Genomic DNA, 19,468 nt, shown 5'->3' with positions numbered 1-19,468 from the left:
AGAATGAATAGCCTACTTGGCGAATTAACAAATGAAGACTCGTATTTAATCCAGCGAAGAAAAGAAATACTACCACAGACGATTAAATAGACCGAGAAAAATACAACGTCGCACAAATCGTACGCGATATGTATGAAGTAAGGAAAATGACTAAAACCGTAGACACGTGTAGCTCTGATGAGTACATACGGGATGAGTGGCGATAATCACGCTGCTAGCCAAAAACACAAGACTATGGAACGCCGTGATTGGCGCTTAGAGAAAAACAAACCATGGAGACCACAAATGTCATATCGCAGGTGCGAGGTTACTTAAAATATGCACGTAATTTACAAGACAAAAAGGAAGTGCCGATAAAAATGAAGGAAGGAAATGCTGATAACTTGCAATTCCTAAAAGTTTGTTGACCCCACAATAAATGGGTGTATGGAACACTACATAGTCCCCCTCTAGATTGGACTCGGAAAAAGGAACAATCGATACCAAAAATATATACATGGTAGCTTCAACTAACTGCAAAATACTGGACATACCGAGCAGGCCAACGTACGTGTCTCCCACACCGAGTAGTCTTCACTGGAAGAGGAGAAGGAATGGGAAGATCTGCTGACTTGGAAGGTGTAGCTGCATTCGGAACACTGGCGGATAACACATCGTCGAGAACCATAGATGATTTGTCAACACCCGCAAATTCCTCCTCGATGTAGGCTGGTTTCAGTCTGTCGATGCTGACAGTATCATGTCTCCTACCCAAGTTCAAGGTAAAAAACTTGCCATCTCGACTGACTACCTCAAAGGGTCCATCATAAGGAGGCTGCAGTGGTGCCTTTACAGCATCGCGACGGACAAACACATGGGAACAATGAGATAGATCAGGATGCACGTGCGACTGTCGCTGGGTACGACGAGTAGATTGAGGTCGCAGTTCGCTCATCTGCTTTCTCAACCTGTTGACATAATCGCTGAGATCCACAACACCGCTAGCCTGACTGGGTGCTACAAATTGCCCTGGTAACCGAATGGTGGTTCCCCAGCAAACACAAAACGTTTTTAAAACGTTTACAGAACGTTCTTATCAGGTTCCGTACGTCTTCGTCCATATTAAACGTTTAAAAAACGTTTATATAACGTCTAAGTTGGGACCTTACATTCGCTGCGGAGCTAGGTCTTTTGAAGACGTTCAGAAAACGTTTTTTGGACGTTACAAATTAAACGTTCTTGGATAGGTCCTGTAAAACGTTTACAGAACGTTTTATTCAGACGTATTTTGTTGAATTTATTTTTTATGTCCAAATAAATATTTCTTAAAAAATACCAGCTGGCGAAATTAGGCCACATGCATACGCTTGGGGGGGGGGGTCGAGGTGTGTCAAACTGATGCACTCCTGTGGCGTAGAGATGGAGGGAGGCACGTGCATGCCCCCAATAATTTTGAGGAAAAAAAATAGAAAACATAAGGTGACATTATTTGAAGAAAAAAGAAATACATAAGGAGTGACCCCTCCCCCTCACATAATGTTTGTGCCCCTCCCCCCCCCCCCCTCCCAGCCCAATCAGTCCGACCGCGCTACGTCATTTACTATGCTCCATTCAACCACGTGTATACAAAGTGCGTACGCACCGTATATAATCGTACCACTGTATAGGTCAGTGAATCGTATCCGGCGCGGCCGGTGCGGCGCGCTCGCTCCAGAGCTTGCCGCGTGTTTTAAACTGACTGCCGAGTTGACTGCTTGATGACGTGACATCGAGATTTCAAATAATCTGTTAGACTGCGACACCGAGGTAAGCGTTATTTTAACATTTTGATATCTGTAAGGAATTTAAGCTTTGTTTGATTGATTTTGAAGCATGTAAAATGAAATAAAATATTGATTATTTGCATTAAAACTAAAAGTACGGCAGACTCTATGTCGCATGTGCAGGCCGTTGAAACTTTCATTGCATTGACTGGTATGGTAATTGGGTAGGCTAGGGTATGTGCACACATAACTCCAGGAAGCTCCGATGCCGAACGGCGTCGGAGCTTCTTGGAGTTAGTGCATACCTGAGTTAGTGCATACATAGCTGCATTACTATCCTGGCTGTGTGTATTAAAAGCTGTGCTATTGATACTCAACATTTCAAACACCACTGTACAAAACTCTTTCACTAAAAATCGGTACTTTAGTGACAATTGATGAAACCTAAATAGCAGTAATAAAATACAATTTGTTCAACTTACCGATGTTATTTTGTTAAAAAGAACAATTTAGAAATTCAAATTGTTTGTCTACTGTCAAAATTTGCTTACAGCTAGCCGCATCGGCATGATAAGTGCATTTGTGTATTATGTGTGTATCGACTATTCCTTTTGAGCAAATGCTGCCTCTTAACACGTAATGCAGTGCTAGAGGTCAATATGCATAATAGCATGGACTCTTTGCTGGAGTGGGTAGGTGCGCATGGCTCGTTACATTACATGGTAATCGGATGATTAAAACAGTTGAGTTGTTAACTTTGCTGTCTGGAAAAATCATGGAAAGTTCCCATCTGGATTTAAAATGCTATTTCGTGAAGAAAATAAGTCCCTCGACTACCAGCTCATTTCTTGACTTATTTACTATTCCCTCAATAGCATTTAAAATCCCACGGGAGTGGAACATTCCATGCTTTTCCATCCACCACCATTTAGCAACTTTATATTATCCCAACCCCGATTACAACATGTTTGTTTGTTAGGCAATTGAAATAGCTCCCAAACCACCTTTTTTGTATGGATATTGTTTTTTAGAAATATCGAGACCTAGATCTATAGGCCTATCTTGTTCTCAATTTCGTCTCTTTAAACAAAAATCTTTTTAGTTCAGATTACACATTATTTAAAGAAATTGATTTCCAATAACGTAGATTAATAACTTAAGGATTGATTTGTTTTATTTTTACATACAGGCAACTATGTGAAAGTGCAAAAATATCGCCAGGAAGGCAGAGGACACGTCAAACCTGGTATCGGAAGATGATGCTGTGTAGAAGCGAAAGAGACGTCTTTCCCCAGAGATTTAGCAAATCTTCTAGTGATTCCGGAAGTGACGCTGGTAAGTATTTGTCTCTTGATGGTTAGTAGTGCTTGGCTCAGCCAGAGACTTATAATTTACATCTTATTTCTCGTTTTCTTCAAAATCCAACAGATGATGAAAACCTAAGATAATTTATTTGGGATAGCTAGACCTGCTTTGTGTCCCAGCCATGCAAAATGATGATTAATAGATGTGGCACCATTCCGGCAAAACTGGAAATTAATTTGTAATCTAGGCATAAATTTCGGACAAGAAGTTTGCATTACCAAAAAGTTTATTCAGTTTATGAGAATTCTTGTCATGTCTTGATATCCCTTTTAACATCTGCAATGTGTCTCTGTTTTTCAGATCTTGAATCAGTTCGGACCCAAGAAAACAACATGTACACGGAGGAACGACTAAGGCTGTGGCAGCAGAGTTACCAATGCCGAAACTGAATGCGAAGTCCAAGTCCACATCGCATTTTTCAGTTCCAACCCACAACTCCAGCAAGGGCTCGGGCTTCGGAAAGTAAGTTTTTTTCAGATAGCATTTCACAAACGAAAGTTTCTGAGGGTTTTTTTATCATCAGAACATATACTGTAGAGCGTATAAACTAACAAAACAACATTTGCCATTTGTACTAAGTTGCTACACTAAAATACTGTTGGATTGGATAAGAGAGGCAGATTATCTTGGCGTACATGTAATTTATTTCATTAACAAGGCATGGGTATAGTTTTCTTACAGAAGAGTCGCTTTTAAATCCTTACAGTATGTATACTTTGTTGAAAGCGCTGCACAGGTGTCGTCTTTGAAGCTGGGTGATATATTCCTGAAGTGACTAAATTGGACAGCTATCAAACATATCTCGCCAAAATATCCTATTAATTTGCTGTCAAACTTTTTAATGACTTGAACTGTTATTATAATGTATTTTATGTGTCTGTTTTTTTCTTCTCAGGCAATTTTCAAGTGCAGGTACTGTGTACGCTGCAGAGGCTGGAGGAAGGGCAGCAGCAGCTGACGCAGTTGGTACAAAAACTGCTTTTGTCCAAATCGGGAGCGGCCGTTGATGTGGAAGACCTGAGGGAGCCGTTTACCGAACCAGTGAACACCAAATTTTCATTCAAGGTAGATTAAGATACCTTCATTCAGGGGCAATGCAAAAATCCTAAAACTCATATTGAGACCAAATTTGACCATTTCAGCTAATAATGGAGAAACTTTATCAGCGACATAACAGTTTTGTTGGTGCATCTTTTTGGATTGAATTGCCAACATCTTGTTGAGAATGCAAGACAAAGTTGTATAGGTCTGTAAATTTACTACTTTTTGTAAGGATGCTGAAACCGATGGCCCGAATTCACAAAGGAGGTTTGAGCTCAAACCTTGGTTTTCGTACGTCATATGACGCGTTTTACGCGTTTTTTACAAACCTGGTTTGTAAAGAACAAAAGGAGGTTTGGCGAAACAAAAGGAGGTTTGAGCTCAAACCTTGCTTTGTGAATTCGGGCCAATGTGTGTGCTGCCAAACTCTCTTATAACCTTGTCTTCCATATTCATAGACCCTTAAATTTGAGTATTCATATTTGCCTGTTAATAATTCATATCAACTAATTTCTATCAGTTTATTGTAAATAGCTTTTTGTAGATTGTTCATGTGTTTTGTGTTGATTTTATATTTGAAGTAAGATGCAAGGTCCAATGCAAGGCTTCTGGGAAATCTTGACCTGCCCACTAAATCTTTGGTCGATCAAAAGGACAATTTTGTACTCGGATTTAAAGGGGAAATCTACCCTAGAAATTTCACTGCTTCAATCAAAGGAGACAAATTTGAACAAAATTAAAAATAAGAAATGGGCAAACTCGGTAAGGAAAACAAAGTAAGGAAACTACACTTTTTTTACATTTTCTAGTAAATTACTCTCGGCTATTCAAATTGACAATGCTGATGACATCTTGAGTAGCTCTAAATTCACTTTGTACACAAAATTTCACATTTTCTAACCCCCATAGTCAAAGCATGTTGTCTAGAAAGCTATTCGTCATTAGTAATCTGAACATACTCCGATTAAAAGCTGTGGAAATGTGTAACTTTAAGGAAAATTTAGAAAATATGAATGTACAAAGTTGATGGATAGCTACTCACAGTTGGTGTCATCATTGTTGCCAATTTGTAGAGCTGAAAAGAGTGTAGTTCCCTTGTGTTTTTTTGCCGTACTTTCACTTGAAATGTGACTTCTTAAAATAGTCACATTTTTATCACTTGTAGAAGTTGATGAGAAAGTAAATACATGTACTCTTTTGAATAGTTATAATTTGCACCGGATGATGAAGCTAATCCTGGGTGGAGGCACATAGTTAAATCGGTTATTCACATGTATTTAATGATAATTTGTGACATTTTGTTAAAAGGTTCTGGTGAATTTATTCACATTGAATTTGATATAGTACACAAAAAATTAAATCCACTATTTGGTTTTACCAAAGATCAAGACTTATTGTAGAAAGATTTCTTAATCATTTGCTGGGGCATCTTTTTGGCATGAATTGCCAGGTTCTGTAAATAACTCAAATTGCTTTTATAAAGTGTGTTACCAAAGTTGCTATATGTGTGCTGCCAAATTATTGACACTATTCAAAGTATTCATTTTATCTTGCCTTGTATATTCATAGAGACATAGACCCGTGAATTATATGAGTATTCATATTTGCCAGTTAATGAGGCATATCTTCAACTCATCTATTATTTTCTTATGTTTTATTTGTAGATTGTTCATGTGTTATGTATCTATAGTTTTAAAGGGATAGTTTAGTATTGGTCAAACTTAACTTTAAAACCAAAACCTGCACCATCACGGTGCAAAGTAATAATTACAAACGGCCAAGTAAAGCCCCTGTTATTATCAAAATGACCTGTTACTTTCAGTTTCTGCATTTAATTTGTGTTAAAATACTAATTAAATATCTATATCCATTGCTTTTTAAAGAACTATTCAGATTTTTTTTCTTCAAAGTAGTCTTCAAGCATTTTTAATATTTTGAATAAAAATATATTTATGGATATTTCAGCCGTTTGTGAACCGATATTGATCAAAAAACAATTTATTCTGAATATTAGAATTGTATGTTCTTTCGGGGGCACTTCGGGAAATACCAATACTCTTTTTCAAATATACATGATGTACTGTATTGCCAAGCCTTTGTACATATTTTGTAAATATGTTTGATAATAAATTCATAAAATCAATCAAATACATGTGTGACCTAGCGTTTATTAAAAATTCACTGTATATTGGACGTTCTTAAAAGGTTTTCTGAACGTTCTTAAAACGTTTCCAGGACGTTCTAGACGTTCTTAAAAGGCTTACTGAACGTTTTAAAAACGTTTCCAGGACGTTCTAGACGTTCTTAAAAGGTTTTCTAAACGTTCTCAAAACGTTTCCAGGATGTCCTGGACGTTCTTAAAAGGTTTTCTGAACGTTTTCAAAACGTTTGCAGTACATTCTACACGTTCTTAAAAGGTTCTCTTGGACATTCTAGACGTTCTTTAAACGTCCTGGAAACGTTCTAGACGTTCCTAAAAGGTTTTCCGGACGTTTTTAAGGTTCTTAAAACGTTCTTAAAACGTCCCAAACGTCCGACAGGTTTTCTGCAGGTCCTTGCACTTAAAAGCAAATCTATAAAAGGTTTTTTATTGGTTCTAAAAACGTTTAGAAAACGTTCAAAAAACGTCCATTTGGAACGTTCCAAAAAACGTTTTCAACCTACCACAAATAGACGTCTTTAGAACGTTTTCACAAAACGTTTAGGAAACCAATTTGGAACCTTTTTAGAACGTTCAGAAAACGTCCAATTGTTACTTGGGTCCATAGACAAGTTCCGATGCACAACACCCCAAATCAAACTTCACTGCAGTACGAATACCTAACATGACAATAGGAAGTGTCTCCATCCAGCGTGTATTAGCATGAGCCTTGAGGGAGGACTTCAATTGTCGATGAAACCGCTCCACGAGCCCATTTTAAGCAGGATGGTATGCAGTTGTCCTGGTTCGTCTGCTCCCCAAGAGATTGGTGAGAGCTTGAAATAGATGCGACTCAAACTGACGTCCTCGATCTGTGGTTATGGTCGACGGAACTCCATACAAAGCAACCCAGTGAGCTATGAAAGCCTTGGCCACGGACTCTGCTGTAATATCCTTGAGTGGAATAGCTGCAGGCCAGCGAGTGAACCGGTCCATACATGTAAGCAAATACACATATCCTTCTGACGGAGGAAGAGGTCCTACTAGGTCAATATGAACATGATCGAACCTAGCATCAGGAGTGGCGTAGGTTCCTAACGGCGACTTAGTATGTCTATGAACCTTACACCGTTGACACTGAAGACAAGACTTTGCCCATTTCCGCACATCAGAGTTGATGCCAGACCACACAAAACGATCCGTAAGCAAACGACGTGTAGCCCGGATGCGACTTTACGTTTTACACTGTAGTTCCGTCATTTTCACGATAAGTGAGTAAAACCGGGCTGCAGCAAAGACTACATGTACAACTGGGCGTTGTGGCGTGCGCCTGTAATCCAAGCTGCGTGGGGAAGTTACGAATTGATTCAAAGGTTCAAATTTAAATACAAGTCAATAATATAATAAATTATTATGATTTCCATGAATATGATTTATCATTCATTTGATCATCTCTGATCAGTGCCCACTTATTGTTTGGAGATCATAATTTGTGCATCTTATTACATTGCTATTAATTTCGGAAATAATTTCAGGTTATAGCTCAAAACATGCACACAATTCAAATCTATTAATAAGGTTGTAGCATACGTAAACAATAAAACTGTAGCTGCTTGGAATAGCAGGCCGATGTGGAAATATAGACAAATGCTAGTTTAAAAAAGGCTATACCTTGAAGAGATTTTTCTTTTCATAAATATAACGTCAAGAATGCGAGAATAACCTGGCAAGTTCAGATCAGGCGCGCTGTTCATGAAGTACTAGTCTTTGCTGCAGCCCGGTTTTACTCACTTATCGTGAAAATGACGGAACTACAGTGTAAAACGTAAAGTCGCAGCCCGGATGCCTGGATGAGACATGTTATGCAAACTGTCGAAAACAGCGCGGCGATGCTGTTTGGGGACGTAAGGACGTTCATGTCCCGTTGAAATGTCACACCAAATCTGTCCATCTGAAGTAGGAAGAGGAACACGCTTAAATGACAGCGATGGAAGTTGGCGGAGACTATCGAGCTCTTCATCTGCTCCCTGAGCATCTGCTATAACCTTGAAATCAATGAAAGGCTTATCTGAATGTAGAGCACCGATATGACAACGAGAAAGGGCGTCTGCGGCTGTGTTGTCCTTCCCACTAATATGACGAATGTCAGAAGTATACTGAGAGACAAAATCCAACTGACGTATTTCCCGTGGTGAATGCCTATCTGGCTTGGAATTCAGCGCATACGTCAGAGGCTTGTGATCAGTATAAATCGTGAAATGACGACCTTCCAAAATGTGGCGGAAATGCTTGATGCCTAAATAACCAGCTAAGAGTTCTCTGGAAAACGTACTATACTTCGTCTCAGCTGGTTGGAATCGTTTGGAGAAGAACGCCAGAGGTTGCCATTGGTTATCAACATGCTGCTGTACTACTCCACCAACGCCGAAGTCAGAGGCGTCGACCACCAAGGACAATGGGGCACCAAGTTGCTGATGGACGAGAAGTGTAGAATCAGCCAATACCTCTTTCACCCTGTTGAATGCAGCAAAAGCAGTATCGTCAAGTGAAATTGGCTGGTTCTTACGTTTCTGATTTCTCAGAATGTCAGTCAAAGGCTGGAGCAAATCCGAGCAATGAGGGATAAAACGCCTGTAGAAGTTGACGAGTCCCAAGAAACCACGGAGCTGGCGAAGAGAAGAAGGACGAGCAAACTCACGAACTTCCTTCACACGCTCCTCGAGGGGTCGAATACCTTCTGCGTCAATGTGGTGTCCTAAGAAGACAAGGGAGTTCACACCAAACACACACTTAGCCGGATTGATCACCATTCCATAGTCATGAAGGCGAGTGAAAAGAAGTCGAAGATGCTCTTCATGCTCCTTCTCGGATGCACTAGCGACTAGTATGTCATCTATATACACAAAAATGAACGGCAAACCCCTAACTATCTCGTTCATCAAACGCTGGAATGACTGGGCTGCATTTCGAAGTCCGAATGGCATGCGTCAATGTGGTGTCCTAAGAAGACAAGGGAGTTCACACCAAACACACACTTAGCCGGATTGATCACCATTCCATAGTCATGAAGGCGAGTGAAAAGAAGTCGAAGATGCTCTTCATGCTCCTTCTCGGATGCACTAGCGACTAGTATGTCATCTATATACACAAAAATGAACGGCAAACCCCTAACTATCTCGTTCATCAAACGCTGGAATGACTGGGCTGCATTTCGAAGTCCGAATGGCATACGTGTAAACTCGAAAAGTCCAAAAGGTGTAGTTATCGCCGTCTTCGGTACATCAGCTGGTTCCACGGGAATCTGATGGTAGACCTTCACAAGATCTATTTTCGAGAAGATCGTCTTACCCGCCAATGATGCAGTGAAATCTTGAATATGTGGGACTGGGTACCGGTCTGGTACAGTCTGAGTGTTCAAGGCGCGATAATCTCCACATGGCCGCCAGTCACCTGGGGTAGATTTCGGGACCATGTGGAGAGGTGAAGACCAATTGCTGGATGAAGGTCTGATAATTCCAAGTTCCTGCATATGCTCGAATTCAGAGCGCGCAACCTTTAAACGATCAGCAGCCAATCGACGGGGACGAGAGTAAGCTGGTGGTCCGGTCGTAACAATATGATGTGTCACGGTATGCTTCACAGCCTTGTGATGAAAGTCCAGATGAGTTATGTCGGGAAACTCTCCCAAAATGGCGGCATACCTATCACTACCTTGACTTGATGGTTGTGAAAACATAGGGCTGACGACTTGTGTGTGACGTGGAGCACGAATGCCATTGATCATGAGTCTCGTTGTGGAATCGAGGAGTCTCCGATGACGAACATCCACCACGAGGCCAAACTTATTCAAAAAATCTGCCCCAATGATGGGTATAGGGAGGTCTGCAACCCAAAAAATAAAACGAAAAGTCCGTCTAAGGCCCAAATCCAAAGTAAGAGAACGCTCACCATATGTAGGAATCTGTGTCTTGTTGACAGCCTGGAGAAAAATGTCTGACTTGGAAAGTTGTCGCCTATCCTGGGCTGTAGGTGGAATGACACTGACTTCCGCCCCGGTGTCAACTAGGAATTTGGTGCCACTGGCCTTATCATGAATGAAGAAAAGGCGACTAGAGTGTGGAGTGCCCAAGGAAGTAGTCGCCCCTATTCCCGGGCTGCGTCGTTTCCCGAAAGAGGTCGATGACTCGATGAACAAGGACTGACACACTTGCGGGCCTTGTCACCGTATGCCCAATGATACCAACACTCACTGCCATCATGGTCCAGGTGACGGCTAGGACTTCTCGACTGAGATGGGCGTCGTCTTGAAGGGTTGTTACCTCTACCGGCTCTAGAGTTGCTGCGGCTACGCCGATCATCTAACGAAGAAGTCAGCGCTTGAACTTGGACAGACAGCTGTGCGACTTGTGCTGACAAGCGCTGGACTTCATCAGTATGAGAATGCGACCTAGATTGAGTTGGAAGAACATGGGTAGGACTCGAAGGGCGAGGAGTTAGTACACTAGTGCTAGCAACCGAAAGAGGAGACGCAACTTCCAAAACCCGGTCTGCCAAATCAGCTAAATGTTGAATGTCCATTGTATCTGAACAGGAAGCCAACACCACCCTAACACTACTGGGTAATCGCTGCAGGAATAACTCTCTCAGTATACTCTCCTCTAAAGCCGAGTCTCCGAGCAACTGCCGCATCCGGCGAAGGAGCTGTGAGGGTTTCCTATCCCCAAGTTCTTCGGCGATTAAAAGCTGATGTAGGCGCCTCTGCTCGGAATCGCTAGTACGCTTAATAAGTTCCGCCTTCAACTTATCATACCGGTCTTGGGCTGGAGGAGAAATGATAAAATCTCTCACCTCCTGGGCTATCTCGGGTTGTAATGATGAGATTACATGAGCATACTTAGTCTCCTGTTGAGTGATTCTCGACCTTGTCAAAAACTGGGCCTCAACCTGCGCGAACCACAAGGCCGGGTCGCCAGGCCAATATGGGGGAAGCTTCAAACCAAAAGCTGTGACGGATGCGCCTTGAGTGGCTGGCGCCGAGTCAACATTACTAGAAACTGAATTCCCAGGACCAGGTTGCTCCTTATCGTCGTTCATAATGACAAACAGATAACGAAATTCCCATGAAAATAGATCACGTCGGGGTCACCAATGTAGAACCAAAGTACAGGTTCAACTAAAATTAAATAGACGTGAGAAAAGAAAGTGGTATTGTGATTTGAACTCACCGGAAAACTGGAATTAAGGAGACTGGAAATGATACAAAACTTGAATTGTCTTCTCGACAAATTCACTACGTAGTCTCGACGATGAAACACTCGGTCAATTCAACAAGGCAAATGCAATACACAATCTTATCGGAAGCTTCGACGAGAACCGAAACTATCAGGAATATATATACAATAAATGTGCTCAGAAACAAAATGGCTGCCCCTGGCTAGCCCAAGCGTAAACCGAAGAAAAAGAATGAATAGCCTACTTGGCGAATTAACAAATGAAGACTCGTATTTAATCCAGCGAAGAAAAGAAATACTACCGCAGACGATTAAATAGACCGAGAAAAATACAACGTCGCACAAATCGTACGCGATATGTATGAAGTAATATAAGGAAAACTAGCAGGACCCGCGGAAATCCGCGGGATTCTAGAGGGGGCGGGGGTGTAAATAGATATATAGAGACTGCATAGAGACTGTCTAAATTAAAACCACCAAGAACTTTATTTGCCATTCAGGCCATTAAAAAAATATACACGTTTAGCGTCCCCGCCGGCTTCCTTTTTGGGGGCCGCCTCCTATTATTTTTTTTTGAATTTTTTTTATTTTTTTTAAATTTTTTTAAAGAAAAAAAAACAGCGTCCCCGCCTGCTTCCTTTTAGGGGGCCGCCTCCCATTTTTTTTTTTGAAAGAAAAAAAACATGAAAAGCACCGCTAAAATGTATTTCTGATTTTAAAAAAGAAAAAAAAAAATAGTCGGCCGCCATCTTGAAAAATAGCTCGAATGTCAGGGAAAATGTACGGAGCGGCCATTTTGAAAGAAAAAAAAAAGGGCCTCCTCCTTCCCATTTTTCGAAAAAACAGGACGCTAAACATGTTTTTTTTTAATTTGGCCTTATATAAAAAAAAAAAAAAATGATCCAACTGTACCGGTAGTTATTCTTTAAGCCACTGGAACTGCGTAGAGTTCCGTATTTTGGGTACCGACTACGCAGAAATTCGGCTGCGTAGTAATGGGAAAAAAAGTCCCTGCGTAGGTTATGCGTAGGCTGGCGTACAGGTTTGCTTATGGTTGCTTACTGTGTGGAAAGCTTTTACTGCTTAGTCGATCTGGCGTAGGGTAGCGTACTGTTGCGTAAAAAGGCGTACTTTCTGCGTCAAGTTTCTACGCCGAAAGTACGCGAAAAAAATTAAACATGTTGAATTGTTTTCGTTCACCTTGCGTACCCCTTTCCATCTCTCAGCATATAGTAACGTAGGCCATTGTAGTTGGTACGCAACACTACGTATTGACCCCACGCCAATTAGTGACCCCGAGTGTCACAAAGTATTAAAAATATGCTCATCTGACCTTAATTAAACGCCTAAAACCCCCGAGCTTTCGGGGGTTTATGGCCCCTTGAAACCCGTGGACCCCACGCCTATATTATATATACACTCATCTCGCTGCGATCTGATCTCTCCCCCCCCCCCCCCCAACTTTGAAGGACGTAACCCCCGAGCTTTTGGGGGTTTATGGCCCTTTAAACCCGTGGACCCCACGCCTATATTATATATACACTCAACTCAGTACACGCGGAAATCCGCGGGATTCTAGAGGGGGGCGCAGGCAAAAAATTAAGTTTTTCATGTCGGGGGCTCCATTTCAAATTTTGGGGAAATTTTTCGGGGGCTACTTTTTCAACTTTCGGGGGCTCTTTTTTCTGGGGCTACTTTTTCATTAATTCATAAAAAGATGGGCCTACACTTTGTTGAGATTTGTTTAGTAGGCTAAGGTTTCAGGCTTCCTACTTCATAATTGCCTATTTAAAAAAAAAAACATTTTTCTAGTTCAATAACTAAGTTTTCATGCATTGATTTGATGCAAGAACTGTAACATAATAGACCCTAGATTGTGATTATTTCTGACCATGAATTTCGATAATCATTTTTCAAAGTAAAATTTTCACAAGAAAATCAGACAGTCGTTTAAAAACGTAGACATTAGTAATACTTTTACTAATTCTAAGCTCAGGTTTCGTAAATCTATTCACGAAACTATATTGAAATCGCGGCAATAATGATGCAAACCAACATTTTTCTAGTTCAATAACTAATAATAATAATAATAATAATAATAGCCTAATAGTCCACTCCAAATTTTATTAATTTATAAATTTATTAATTTATTAATTTATTAATTTATTAATTAATTTATTAATTTATTATTTTATAAATTTTATTGCATTGATTTGATGCAAGAACTGTAACATAATAGACCCTAGATTGTGATTATTTCTGACCATGAATTTCGATAATCATTTTTCAAAGTAAAATTTTCACAATAAAATCAGACAGTCGTTTAAAAACGTAGACATTAGTAATACTTTTACTAATTCTAAGCTCAGGTTTCGTAAATCTATTCACGAAACTATATTGAAATCGCGGCAATAATGATGCAAACCAACAATTTCAAAGTGTCAAATCTCTTCGACTCAGCTCAGGTGAACTCACACACACTACAGCGTAACTCCAGAGCTCGAACACCGGCGCCGCAGGCGTCGGACGCCTACGGTGCGCGGTGCCGGTTAGGAGCTTCCTGCAAGCTCATTTCAACTCACACACCGCACACAGCAGCATTGCACTGTGTGTTGACTGAAGGCAGCTTGCGATTGAATTGTCAGTCCAATGGTTTTCTTGTGAAAACTTTCCTTTAGAAAATGATAATCAAAATTTAGTTAGCATGGCCGTAATAATCACAAAATAAGCTTTTATTTCATACCTCCATTCACGAAAACTATATACAAATCGCGGCATTCATGACGGAAATGGGTCTCTAAGTTTGGACGTCGACGGGAAGCCCCGTGTAGCGCTACTACAATGGATATCCTATAGAAAGATGCTTTACTCGGGTAATCCCGACCCTGTCCATCGTGCATTTAATACGCAACTTAATGTGAGTGGATGGTCATCGGTCGTGTGTCTACGGATGTCATGTTGAATATCCATGAGGTATCTCTGTCGTCACGCATATCCTGCATTATGCATGTCGCGTCTGTTTTCGCCCTGGACGTCGACACGGAGGAGGACCTCGGGCGGAGTATAGCCAATTCGCTAGAGTAGACTCTCCCGCGGACGACGGCACCGGTCACCGGTACCCCGAGGGGAGGGTTCAGGAGGAGATAGCCGCACCAACTTGGGTCGGCGATCTCATTAAAAAACAATAGAATACAAAGGCTGGCGGAGACGTCGCGCCCCCCGCGGAGCCTTAGCGTATTACTATTATAGACTAGCAGGACCCGCGGAAATCCGCGGGATTCTAAAGGGGGGCGGGGGGGTGTAAATAGATATATAAAGACTGTCTAAATTAAAACCACCAAGAACTTTATTTGCCATTCAGGCCATTAAAAAAATATACATGTTTAGCGTCCCCGCCCGCTTTTTTTAAAAATATTTTATTTTTTTATTTTTTTATTTTTGAAAGAAAAAAAACAGCGTTCCCGCCTGCTTCCTTTTTGGGGGCCGCCTCCTATTTAAATTTTTTTTTTTTTTTTTTTTTTTTTTTATTATTTTTTTTTTTTTTGAAAGAAAAAAAACATGAAAAGCACTGCTAAAATGTATTTCTGATTTTAAAAAAGAAAAAAAAAAATTGTCGGCCGCCATCTTGAAAAATAGCCTGAATGTCAGGGAAAATGTACGGAGCGGCCATTTTGAAAGAAAAAAAAAAAGAAAAAAAGGGCCTCCTTCCCATTTTTCGAAAAAACAGGACGCTAAACATGTTTTTTTTTTAATTTGGCCTTATATAAAAAAACAAAAACGATCCAACTATACGGGTAGTTATTCTTTAAGCCACTGGAACTGCGTAGAGTTCCGTAGTGTGGCGTACCGACTACGCAGAAATTAGGCTGCGTATTAATGGGAAAATAGTCCCTGCGTAGGTTATGCGTAGGCTGGCGTACAGGTTTGCTTATGGTTGCTTACTGTGTGGAAAGCTTTTACTGCTTTGTCAATCTGGCGTAGGGTAGCGTACTGTTGCGTAGTCATGTAGCGTAGTGTTGCGTAAAAAGGCGTACTTTCTGCGTCAAGTTTCTACGCCGAAAGTACGCGAAAAAAATTAAATATGTTGAATTGTTTTCGTTCATCTTGCGTACCCCTTTCCGTCCCCCAGCATATAGTAACGTAGGTCAGCGTAGTTGGTACGCAACACTACGCAACTCTACGTATTGACCCCACGCCAAATAAAGTATTGAAAATATGCTCATCTGACCCTAATTAAACGCCTAAACCCCCGAGCTTTCGGGGGTTTATGGCCCCTTGAAACCCGTGGACCCCACGCCTACACTCAACTCGCTTCGATCTACCTGATCCCCCTCGCCCCCCCCCCCCCCCACACTTTGAAAAAATGTTTTGTGGGGTCTCCATGTAACATGTAAGATGCAGATTTTTTTTGTAACATGTAAGATGCAAAAAAAAATATTTTGCCCCCCCCCCCCCCCCCCCCCCCCCCCCCCTCCCCCCAACGATCTTATGGCACTTCGGCCTGCCCGCTGTTGTGTTCACGTGTAGGCCTACTTCAATGAATAACACAAATACACTTTGGGCGACCTTCCACGCAAGCCGCCGTAAGTGGCGCTACAGTTGGGGGGCAGCTGGGGGGGCTTCTGGATAGCACCTGAATGGGAAAGTTGAATGAGCGAGAGCTCGTTCGTACTTAGGCCCGCATCTACTGGCGGTGTGGTGAGAGTGCCTCCGTACCGTAAGATCGAACTCACAACTCTGCTCCAGCTAGCTAAAATTCCTTGAATTATTTATATTCTAACTCTAAATCATTCCGTCTCTCACTCTCTTCAATTCAATAAAATCATCTGCATGTTAACATACACGATAATGAATATGTGGGACACCGTTACAACGGCGTCTCCCAAACTTCGATTGCCGAAAACGCACGCAAAACTCGCCAATGACGGACATCATCTACCCATTCATCCATCGTAAATGAAATAAATTTAGACAAAATGAAGTTGAAATGTCCGAAAGCGGCAAGGAATAATAAGTGGTTTGTCTGTGAGAAAGCAATGATCGTTGCATGCAAGATGAAAGCGCAAGCTGATAGAAGCCCCCCAGCGTGTAATGATAAACGTAGAGGGCTCACATCCATGAAAATTCGCCCGTATCGGTGTATAGCTAGCTCACTCACTCACTCAGCTCAGTCGAGCAGCCAGCGCAGCTAGCTGCACTGCACTACACACTGTATGCGTACGGCAGAGCTCTTGAAACTGAACTATGTTTTTCTCTGATTTTCTTGTGAAAACTTTCCTTTAATAAATGATAATCAAAATTGAGTAAACATGGCCAGAATAATCACAAAATAAGCTTTGATTTCATACCTCCACTCACGAAAACTATATAAAAATCCCGGCAATAATGATGGAAATAGGTCTCTAAGTTTGGACGTGGATGGGAAGACATCTGTTGCGCTGATAAGCTAATAAATATCAAATAAAGACTCGACTCATTTAAATTTTAAATATGAGGTCTACATTTTAATCAAAATTTAAAAAATGGTAAAGATTACAACATCTAAAATATACAAAACAAACACGGGGAAGAAAAAAAAAACACTTGAGACGGAGGCGGGATCGAACCCGTGCGTGCAAAAAGTGCAAGAGCTGCCGGCGAATCGAACGCAACCGGCGCCTCAGACCGCTCGTCCACTTCCGTTTCATGCTAAAGCATGAAATTCGTGACGCATAAGTGGGACGTGCGGACGCATCGACGACGTCGACGACGACCGGGACGTCGCACCGGGCCGGGACGTGGCCAATTCCGTAGATTGAAACCCCGTCCGTCCGCGGGACCGTCCGGCGGCGCCCGGGGGCGGGCGGGAGGGGAGATTTGGGCGCCGTAAAATGGACCCCGGATACCCCCCTCGACGCCTTAGCGTATTATTATATGGACTAGCTGTTTGCGCCCGTTAAACGGGCGCTCTTTGCTGTGGCAGCCATTTTGCGTTCGTCCGCGGCATCAAACTTTTCAGCCTTTAGCTTCCGTAAAGATTGACATATATAACAATTCTATTTACAATTGTATTTATAATTGATTTCATCATGAAATAAGCTAATAAATATCAAATTAAGACTTGACTGATTTAAATTTAAAATATTATATTTTAATTAAAAATAAGCTAATAAATATCAAATAAAGACTTGACTGATTTAAATTTAAAATAGACCTATTATATTTTAATTAAAAATATTGATTGATATTCATAAATTTCTGTGTTTGCGTGGCGAGCTTCTTTTCGGTCATTTTCTTCGCGTACGCAAGAAATACAGCTCCGTTATTCATGAATGAGGTATCAAGTTGACCGGGATCATTGTCCGAATACCTGTAAGAAACGTCAATGAAATATATCAACCGGTTCAATTTAAAAAAATAAAAATTCACTTCAGCTCAGAAAATACAGCATCTGCTGCAATTACGGCCGGTTTTAAGCCCCAGAGTTCTGGAGAAGAAAAGGGCTAGAGATAGCTATGATTACTGATTAATTTTTTCCATTAAACATCACATCCTATTTCTACTACATCACATAGATCTATATAGTCTATATAAGGTCTAGGCCTAGAATCTAGACGATTTTTATAACGCTGTTTGACCATGAATGACGCACCGTAATACCCGTTTTAATGCATTGATTTGATGAAGGAACTGTATCATAGTAAAAGTATTCTATCCAGCTATAGACAATGCCAATGGCTATGTTTTTAAACGACCGTCTGATTTTCTTGTGAAAACTTTACTTTGAAAAATGATTATCGAAATTTAGCATACAACTATACATGGACAGAATAATCACAATCTCAGCTCAGGTTTCATACCTCTATAGTCACGAAACTATATTGAAATATAGGGGCAATAAGAGCAATTTCAAAATGTTGTCGAGTCTACTCTATAATAGCTCAGCTCAGCTCACCTCACCTCACACACAGTCACAGTTCCGACAGTGCTCGCCAGCAGTGGCGCACTGCACTGCCCGTGCCTCATGGCAGCTAGCTTGCAACTTAACTGTCAGTTACGATGAATTTCTTGTGAAAACTTTACTTTGAAGAATGATTTTCAATATTCAGTAAACATGAACAGGATAATACCAAAGTAACCCTGCTTGCATACCTCTATTCACGTAAACTATATATAAATCACGGCAATCATCATAGAATCAAAGACGAAGCGACTGAGCTGTGCGTACGTGTGACGGTGAGCGTAGAATCATCGCATACATTATACACGTACGTTCGTACACGCAGCAGGTCCGGCTGGCCTACAAAGCATATCATATAAAAAGACGCATAACACGGGTAAGCCCAACCCGTGAGAGCGTGCATTTCTTACATCCCCTCACCCGGGTGAGTCATCTGTTAATGTGTATTTCTCTTACATGCTACAAAGCGTATCCTATAGCAAGAGGCCTAAACTCGGGGTAAGCCACAACCGTTACTACGTGATGTGCTACATCCACTGACAGAGTAGATTCTCGTCCGCTGTGTGTCTCTTTGTTGATTGCACAGAGGGCGGATGCACGCCTTGCCGACTCGCTCTCGCGGGTTCGTCGCCTCCTTGCAATCCGCGACGCCCGCCGTGCCCTCGTCCGCCCGTCCTCCCCGGGACCCCGAAACCGCCTTTATCGACGTCGACGGCGACCGCGACCGAAGATCGAACGGGGACGTGGCCAAATGGGTAGATTAAAACGTCGTCCGTCCGCGGGACCGCCCGGCGGCGCCCGGGGGCGGGCGGGAGGGGAGATTTGGGCGCTGTAAAATGGACCCCATATACCCCCCTCGACGCCTTAGAGTATTATTATATAGATGACTAAAACCGTAGACACGTGTAGCTCTGATGAGTACATACGGGATGAGTGGCGATAATCACGCTGCTAGCCAAAAACACAAGACTATGGAACGCCGTGATTGGCGCTTAGAGAAAAACAAACC

At 41.6% G+C, this 19,468-nt stretch overlaps 1 protein-coding gene and 1 long non-coding RNA gene across 2 annotated transcripts; one reads left to right on the top strand and one right to left on the bottom strand.

Moving 5' to 3' along the window:
- Window positions 1-1,646: 1,646 nt before the first annotated feature.
- LOC115924493 lies at window positions 1,647-6,296 on the top strand. Its single transcript, XR_004064331.1, has 4 exons — window positions 1,647-1,785; window positions 2,932-3,077; window positions 3,408-3,569; window positions 4,003-6,296. It is a non-coding gene; the product is annotated as an uncharacterized LOC115924493 (long non-coding RNA).
- A 2,930-nt stretch (window positions 6,297-9,226) lies between these two features.
- On the bottom strand, window positions 9,227-11,382 carry LOC115924839. The gene is made up of 2 exons (XM_030987719.1): window positions 10,539-11,382; window positions 9,227-10,170 (listed from the first exon to the last, which is right to left on the bottom strand). Exons 1-2 carry the CDS (start codon window positions 11,380-11,382, stop codon window positions 9,227-9,229), a joined length of 1,788 nt encoding a protein of 595 aa, XP_030843579.1.
- Between the last annotated feature and the right edge of the window lie 8,086 nt (window positions 11,383-19,468).

Source organism: Strongylocentrotus purpuratus, unplaced genomic scaffold (genome assembly GCF_000002235.5).
Source record: "Strongylocentrotus purpuratus isolate Spur 01 unplaced genomic scaffold, Spur_5.0 spur5_scaffold_16, whole genome shotgun sequence".
Taxonomy (NCBI): Eukaryota; Metazoa; Echinodermata; class Echinoidea; order Camarodonta; family Strongylocentrotidae; genus Strongylocentrotus; species Strongylocentrotus purpuratus.
Note: the sequence above shows the minus strand (reverse complement) of the source record. Positions and strands in the feature narration are given on the sequence as shown.

Bases quoted from the DNA above. Each gene is read 5' to 3' on its own strand.
- LOC115924839 (XM_030987719.1), bottom strand. From the start codon at position 11,382: ATGAACGACGATAAGGAGCAACCTGGTCCTGGGAATTCAGTTTCTAGT. The intron at 10,171-10,538 runs GTGAGTGTTGGT...TTTGGGTTGCAG, and splicing joins TCACCTGGACCATGATGGCA to ACCTCCCTATACCCATCATT.